The sequence below is a fragment of the Carlito syrichta genome, unplaced genomic scaffold, assembly GCF_000164805.1.
Source record: "Carlito syrichta isolate Samal-C Ts95f unplaced genomic scaffold, Tarsius_syrichta-2.0.1 Scaffold308688, whole genome shotgun sequence".
In the NCBI taxonomy this organism is placed as follows: domain Eukaryota; kingdom Metazoa; phylum Chordata; class Mammalia; order Primates; family Tarsiidae; genus Carlito; species Carlito syrichta.
The window spans coordinates 111209-120129 of NW_007252784.1; the positions used below are offsets into that span (position 1 = coordinate 111209).

Sequence of the window (8921 nt, forward strand, 5' to 3'; positions counted from 1 at the left end):
TCAAAAAGTCAGCGGAGCGTGGTAGCACTTGCCTGTAATTCCAGCTACTTGGAAGGCTGAGGCGGAAGGATCGCTGGAGCCCAGCAGGTCGAAGATGCGGTGGCCGGGAGCAACCAAACCACTGCACTCCAGTCTGGGTGACAGAGTGAGACTCCAACTCAAAAAAAAAAAAAAAAAAAATTATTGCCAAGTTTTGAAACAGATATCCCCATCCTACTCCTGAATTTCACCCCATACCTATGCCCCATCCTGTTTCTCCATCCCTTCAGCAACAGGCTCAGGGATAGAGCGAGAGAGAGTCATAAATGAAGCTCAGCAAAAGAACAAGGGTTTTCAATGCCTGGTGTTCCCATGCTTGGCCATAAAAACAATATTTTTGAATTTTGATGTAAGTATAACAAATGGGTATGTCCCTGACATAAAATTTTGATTTGCATCTATTTGTTTATAATAGCATTTTTAATTAATCATAATGTTTTTATACCCATAAAACATTTGGATTCAAAGAGATTAAATCATAAAGAGCAATTGACTATGTGTGATACATATTTCTATTTTCTGTAACTGTTTTATGTATTACCAGAAATTTCATCAGTCCTTTTGCCATATTGAGTATATATAGATCTCACTAATCAACTTTATAGTACTAAAGATATGCCTTTTTCATTTGTTTTTGCAGTCTTTTTCTTGCTTTTCCAAACTCACTATGAGACATATTGCATGCATAATGCTTTACAAATTGATATTTAAACAGATAATTTCAGAATGTCAGTAGGATTTCAGACCATATACATTGAGATTTCCTTTTTTTTAAACAAGGCAAAGAATTTCACTTGCTTCCTTTTGATATTCTCTTGTACACATGATGTCAAAACAGATTAAAAATGTTTAAAAATAGAAGCACTCCATCTTATAAGATGTGGGGTTTTTTTTAAGTTTTCATTTTTTCTTTTTTCTTTTTTTTTTGAGTTGAAATCTCACTCTGTCGCCCAGGCTGGAGTGCGGTGGCATGTTCACAGCCACCCCAGCATCGAACTGGGCTCTGGCGATCCTTCCGCCTCAGCGCTACCTCGCCTGGCTATTTTTCATTTTATTGTAGAGGCAAGATCGCGCCAAGTTGCCCAGCCTGGTCTCGAACCCGCCGGCTCAGACAATCCACTCGCCTCGGCCTCCCAAAGTACTGGGATTACAGGCTGAGCCACCAAATCCGGCCAGTTTTTATTTTTTCTCAACTATCTTTCAGTATGCTATTTTCATGTGGCTTCCATTCCTTCCAGTCTAACTGACTTTCATCAATAAACGTGGCTTCAAAAAATTGTACATAAATGGATTTTTGCCAAACAAAACAAAAAATTAATTTATAAAGAAATACCATTGTAAATTATTCCTGTGAAATTGAATGACTTCTTGGTTTATTTATTTCCATTATATTAAGGAAAGCATAATGTTCATCATTTTTCCATGTGAAAAACTTCTTCTTAGTTTTTTAACTGTTTTTGTCTTTCAGAAGATGAAGATGACACATTGATTTCCTGCTTGAAATTAACCAAATCCCAAGAAAAAAAAGTTAGTAATGATAGTACAAGGAGGAAGGAAGAAATGAAGATTAGATTTGAGTCTCTTTCTGCATCACTGAGTAGATCCAGCACTTTAAATGAATGCAACTTGGAAGATATGTCTGTCCAATACGAAGGAGAAGTTCACATGTGGCACAGCTGGAAGCCTTATCCAGAAAATCCACTTTGGACATGTGTTGATTTCCAAATGGCCCAAGTTGGACCTTGGGACTATTGCTCTTGTATTCACCATCCACCTCTCAAGTCTTCTTGCTCAGATATGGATCTCCCACATTCATGGGTAAGTTTGTAAAATACAGAAATGTATCATCTTATCTGGGGGTTTGTACTGGCAGAAATGAAATAGATATCTAAGGCACTTCTCAGTCAAATTTATCAGTGTCAGGAGAATTACCAGAGCTGGAGTTGTATTTCCAAAAAGTGATCCCACTTTTCTGACTTTTGTCTATTTTAATATTGCATATATTTATTTGTGTACCAATTAACTACTATATAATATTTTCCAGATGTTTCTTATTAATTGAAGGAAGACTTTGGATTCTGATTGAGATCAAGAAAATGTTCATTGCCTTGTCTAAATTATTGTGATTGTAATGAAGTTTCACTGACAAATAATAATTAATTTTAATGAGCATTTTCTTTGAGCCCACCATTCACCTATGCACTGGCATGTGTTATCTCATTTAAATCTCAAAACAATCCTATAAGGTAAAAATGTTATTTTAATATTATTCCCTCCTATTTTACAATTAAGAAAACTGAGGTACAATACAGTTAGTAGTAGATGTAAGGTCAGAGAGCTGACAAGAAGTAGAGCCAAGATCAAGAACCTAGATAGTCTTAAGCTAGAGAGTCTGCTTTTAGCTAATATATTATAGTGTTTTCCATATGCTAAGTTAGACTCTGAGTCCATATAGCAGAAAACGAAGTGCACTCTGGAGTTAAACAGATTTGGATTTGAATCCTGACTGTACTACTTTTTTAGTCTGGACAAATCATTTTAAACCATTCAATCTTAATTTTCTTAATTATACAATGGCAATAGTCATATTAAACTCATGAAGTGTCTGAGAAACTAAAGTTAAATATCTGAAATCTCCTAGGGCTTGAGGGTGTCAACCCTTTTTCAACTTGATTGTAAGTTTCTTAAGGCACGTATCACAGCTTTATTTCCCTACAGTTCATGGTCATTTGTGTTTATAATGAATGAATGGAAGAATTTTGTGTATCCAGAAAGTCATTTTTTGCTGGTCAGTCTCTCATTAAACAGAGGCTATATTTCATGACATATTAGGGATCTTTGAAGAGGTTCACTCTCTCTTGGAGTCCTTTTTACCTTCTAAGATTTGTGTATTAAGTCTCTGAAGACCAGACCTAAAATAACTTGTGTTCTGTACCATGGTGTATATAACAGGTGTCTGGCAACAGGCTTGGAACTGATGAAACTTGCCAACGTTAATCCTTTCTAGTAATATCTCTCATGCTTCTTTAGTTCTCATATTCTCTTCGGAGATTGCTGCACTTCGCCAGCTTTTGCATGGAGCAACTCTTAGAGAGTAGATTGTAATATAATTAGGACTTGCTTCTGAAGACTCCCTTGGACAACTCGAGAAGGAGGGTGAAGGACCATGACTCCTTGGCAAGTGGCTAAGCCTAGTGTATAGGAATCTAAACACAAATATTCAGAGTTTCCTTCAAGAATAAAACCTGGACTCTGTAACTTGGCATTTCTGTATATCAGCAGTCTGGCCTCAATCTAATTTTTCAGCCTTAAATACTTATAGTCTTTCCTTATTAATTTCCTATGCTACACTGCCAAACAGAATGATTTGCTATTCCTAAAGGCTGTCGTGCACTTTCCTGCCTCTGTGTCTCTGTGTTTGTGTGATGGCCTCTGTCTGGTATGTTATTCTCTTTTTAGAACTATCTCCCTCACATCTTAGACTCAGATCAAGTACTTCATCCTCGAGAAAGCTTTCCTGGATCATGTCAGACAGGAGTAATCTCTCCTTCCTTTGATCGTTTACATTGTTTAAGAGCATTATTCTTTGTATATTCATCAAACACATATTGGCATTTACTGTTTGCCATTCACAATATTAGGCACCAGGGATACTGAATTAAACAATGTAAGCACTGCTCTTGTCCTCATGGAGCTAAGTTGGGTATTCTATAAATAATTTACCTTGATATCTGCCATAGTTCCCAGAATGCAATGAGCCCTCAATAAGTATCTGAGTAGCATTTTCTGCCTAAATGAAAGTAGTTTAAAAACCAATGAGCTATGTTTCCATAGATCTAGATGAAATATTTCTTCTTGTTTTCTGTTCTTATAGTCAAACTTTTCTTATTCTAATAAATACAGTTATGCATAAATTCAGTTATTGTGTATATGTATTTGTGGATATGTGTAGATTTAGGTAAACACATAATGGTCATATTTTTCGTTTTTGTTTAGATAGTTTTGCCTATTTTAATATGTAACTAAATGATTAAGTGAGTTTTATCTGCAGAAGGTCAAACATATCTGCAAAATGCTTAGAATTTCAGATGATAATGTTCAGCATTTGTGACAGAAAAACCTCAGTGGAATTAGAGAGAAGGTTCAAGAGGATGTTAGAGTTAAATTGGTTTGGTAAACTTAATGAGACCACTTACACTCGGGGATTTGAGAACTAGAATGAAAGAAACTGGATGAGTGCAAATTATTATTTTTATATTCTACACTACATTCTACAATAATGAGTGAAAAATATCTGGTCCCATTTTAACATAACTGGCATTTCTTTCTGTAGAAATTGCCGGTTTATTATTTAGATTATTTAACTTTCATATTATAGAAGGTACAGAAGGAGATAGTATGGTAGGGGGCGTGTGGGGGGGGGGACGGTGTGCTTCTGAAATGAGTGCTACATACTATTAATGACTAGTACCCAGAGGTGAAATTTTTGCAATTTTAAAGGGCAAGAGTGTGATCAGATTTCTTAAAAATGTGCCAACATATGCAGATATAGCAAAGCTGAGCCTAAGCCCCACATTTCATTAAAAAGGAGTCCAATAGACAGGGCACTAGTTTCTCCTTGACTTCAGAAATTTCAGGAATAGTAGACGGCAGGGTCTCTGATCTCGTTAATAAATAAGAGTTTTGAGGTGGCCTGAAACTGATTTCTAGAAAGTTCTTATTCACCCAAGTATGTTCCCTGCTAAGCCCACTGCAGGCTCACATTCTCCAGGCTGGTTCTGTTTGATTAACCCAGCTCTGACATTACCACCAGAGTGACCTCGAGTAAACTCCTTACCCTCATTAACTTGCAAAATTCCAATTCTGCATAACAGTTTCAGATACTCCTTTTCCTCAGTGACTCTGTATACCAAAAACACCCATGAGTAAAATAAGGTTATTAACAGCTACCATGCAGGGCTATTGGAAATATGAAATGAAGTGGTGTCAGGACTCAGTCTAAAGTAGGTATTTTTTGTACCAAAATCAAAGAACCCAGAACCCTGTGTTAAGATCAGAACATTTTATTCAGTTGAAATAGCATAAACAAACCGAATTAGACAAGGAAATAAGTTATTCGTGAAGGACTCTTCACAGAAATCAACAGGAGAATCAGACACACGAAATGTTTAAAGTGCAGTTAAGTTGTTTGTAATGCCTATGGGATCTGGGGAGTGAGGAAATATATGTGATTATGGAATTGATATAAACTAAGAGAAAAGATCAGGTTTTTGAAAGCCTGTGTACCACAAGAACAATGTGAAAAGGTAAAACTAAGGATGTGGTTATTTTCTAACATCTGAGATGAGTGGTGTTGAGAGGGGATTTCAGATGTGTCTTAAGAGGTAACCAAAATAATATTTGAAGCCAAGTGTTTAGAAGCAATTTACAAGAAGAATGGCTGAAGGGTACTTATGAGACTCTGCATGTGAAGAGCATAAAACTCTTGACAAAAAGAGGAAAGTAAGTCATAGGTTTGATAGGAATAAGGGTAAGAAAGAACAGTTTGTTTGTACTGAAGGAGATGAAACCTTCTTTAATATAAAGTTCTTACAATAGCAAACATAGTTTTCAAAATCTGGGGTACATAGGAAGAAACAATTTTTTTATAATCTTAAAAGATGGAATTATGAAAAAGGGAGTAAATATCTACTCCTCCCCTCAAATGTCTAAAATATACTGAAATCTGTCTTATGAAAGTGGTGTGGTGTATTTAAAAAGTGACAGTAACAAAACTCTTTCAGGAAGAAACAAAGTCAAAGACCCCAAAGAGCAAAACAGAAACTTAAGTATAGAAGAATCCAAACATAGTACAGAAAGAAAAATGATAATAGTGAGAGACAGAATTACAGAGTAAAAATCAATGAAAAATGAATGAAGTTTATATACAGCATCTTGAGATGAGAACATGTACAAAGCTCTACTTAAAGGCATGTAAGAAGAAGGGGATGAGAAAGTTTTTTTCATGAACTCATCAAAATGATGACCCAAAACTACAGATAATGGAAAAATTATTTATACAGCTGTTTCAGTGGGAAGAGTACAGGGTGTGTGCTAATGCTAACAAAAATAAAAGAACAAAACTCTGTAATCCAGCACTTTGGAAGACTGAGGTGAGTGGATTGCCTGTGCCCATGAGTTCGAAAGCAGCCTGGGCAACTTGGCAAGACCTTGTCTCTACAGTAAATAAAAAATTAGCCGGGAATGGTAGCACACACCTGTTATTCCAGCTCCTTGGAAGGTTGAGGCAGAAGATTAGCTGGAGTACAGCAGGTTGACACTGGGGTGACTGTGAGCATGTCACCGCACTCCAACCTGGGCGACGAAGTGAGACTCCAACTCAAAAAAAAAAAAAAAGCAAAACATTTTGCAATTAATCTTTCAACTCAAATGTGAAACAATTAATGTTCATTATTGACATGGAAAAGTACTCTTGAAATACACAGCTCTAATACTAAGTATATAAATATTTTAATACTTCCCAAGAAAACTTAAGGTCTATAGGAGAAAGGTGGTGAAATCAGGATAAGCTGTTTGTGTCTGTCTTTAGTGTTATCTTTCTGTTCTCTCCCTTGGCTATCTCTCCCATTCTCTCTGACCCTGGTCTTCCCCCTTCAATCAACATGACACACCATTACCAGATTAATCTGCCAGATTAATTTTCTTGACTATTCTTACTGATTGATGCCACCTGATTGATGATGCTGAAGCTCAAATCTAATAATGTCACTGCTCCCCTCACAAACCCCTGATGCCTTCCCAACACCCACAGGGTCAAATCCACACCCATTCACCTAATCTGCCTTCTAGTCAGAGTCACACAAATCCACACTCATTCACCTAATCTGCCTTCTAGTCAGAGTCACACAAGTCTCTTTCACACAATTCACTGCAGGCAAACTAGTACTATTGTTTCACCAAGTACAATGATTTTTTGCCATCTTCATATCTTTGTGCTAGTTCCTCATTTTGGTCTTTGTTTTGTTTTCATACTTGCTTAATGAATAGTATTAAAGTTTTAAAATGTAGATACTTGAGTAAGAAGCTACATTGTAGACTCTGAAGAAAAAAAATATGTGAAAGGGAATTAAGAATAGAGAGGACCAATAAAAAAAGAGTAAGAAGGCACATGGTTTAGAATAAAGGACAAAACAAATTCACAGCTTTTATTCTCATTTTTATTGTACATAAGTGATGTTAGACCCCTACCAAAAAGCCTTCGTAGTCTTATTGGTGGGAGGTTTTTTTTTTTTTTTCTTAACCAGTGAATAATAAGACAAACTAAGAAGAAAACTTACCAATCCACTCAGAAGAAGGTACGCTATGAACCATCAATATGTAATTCCTCATAGTTTAACACCCTTGTGTTTCAGTTCTAAAACAGCAAAAACCTGGACAGATGCAGTGACTCACACCTGTAATCTCAGCTCTATGAGAGGCTGAGACAGGAGGATTGCTTGAGTCCAGGAGTTTGAGAGAGACTGGGAAACACACAAAAGGGTGACCTCATCTCTACAAAAAGTCAAAAAGTTAGCCATGCTGGTTGGCCTGCAATTATAATCCTAGTTACTCAGGAGATTGAAGTGAAAAGGATCATTTGAGACTGGGGGTTTGAGGCTGTAGTGGGCCATGACCATACCACTGCACTCCAGCCTGGGCAGCAAAATGAGACCTCGGCTCAAAAGCAAACAAATAGGCAGCAAAAACCACTTTTCTGGAAATTTTTTTAAATGCGTAAATACCAAAAAAATACTGCTATTTCCATCTGCATTAAAATTAATGAATTTGACAATAGTATTCTAAAAATAATTTTAACAGCTTTAAATGAAAAAGAACAAATAACTAATTGTGATCATTTTACATGACAAATTTTGAATTATAGCTAATAAAATATTTGATGAAAGGAGAGCAGCACTTACCCAAGAGAAGAATTTTTAAAAATAGGAGATGTTCAGACTCATTTGTCATCAAAGAAATGCAAATCAAAACCACACTGAGATACCACCTAACTCCAGTCAGGATGACCAGCATCAATAACTCAAAAAACAACAGGTGCTGGAGAGGATATAGTGAAAAGGGAACACTTCTACACTGTTTCTGGGAGTGTAAACCAGTACAACTTCGGTGGAAAACAGTGTGGTGATTCCTAAAAGATCTAAAAATCGACCTTCCATACAACCCCGCAATCCCCCTACTGGGAGTATACCCGGAGGAACTCAAATCACTCTATGAAAAAGATACCTGCACACGTATGTTTATTGCAGTATTGTTCACAATAGCAAAAACATGCAACCAACCATGATTCCCATCGAAAGAGGACTGGATAAAAAAAATGTGATATGTATACACAATGGAATATTATGCAACCATAAAGAAGGACAAAATCATGAACTTCACAGCAACCTGGATGGACTTAGAGTCTATAATACTGAGTGATTTAACCCAGAAATGAAGAACTGAGTATTACATGTTCTCACTCACAAGCAGACCTTGAACAATTACTGTAATACTATAAGAAAAAAATTGGCAGTTGTGGGAATCTGCTGGGAAAGGCAGGGCACACCTCATCAACAAGGGTATCTGCATAATGAACATTTATACACCTAACCCAGAATTGTACCCCACATCTTTAAAATAAAAAATTAAGATTAGCCGGGCTTGGTGGCTCAGGCTGTAATCCCGCGCCTTTGGGAGGCTGAGGTGAGTGGATTCCCTGAGCCCGCGGGTTCCAGACCCACCCGGGCAATTTGGCGAGCCCTCATCTCTACAATAAATCAAAAATGAGCTGGGTGTGGTAGCGCGCGCCTGTAATTCCAGCTACTCAGAAGGCTGAGGCAGAAGGA

At 36.9% G+C, this 8921-nt stretch overlaps 1 protein-coding gene across 1 annotated transcript in view; it reads left to right on the forward strand.

The window, feature by feature from the left end:
* The first annotated feature begins 352 nt into the window (after window positions 1-352).
* Window positions 353-8921, forward strand: part of SAMSN1 (SAM domain, SH3 domain and nuclear localization signals 1) — a 91123-nt gene continuing 82554 nt past the window's right edge. The window contains exons 1-2 of the mRNA XM_008065618.1: window positions 353-405; window positions 1508-1857. Of these exons, the coding sequence (XP_008063809.1) occupies window positions 402-405; window positions 1508-1857 (354 nt within the window). The 5' untranslated portion in view covers window positions 353-401. The remainder of the gene's footprint in view (window positions 406-1507; window positions 1858-8921) is intronic.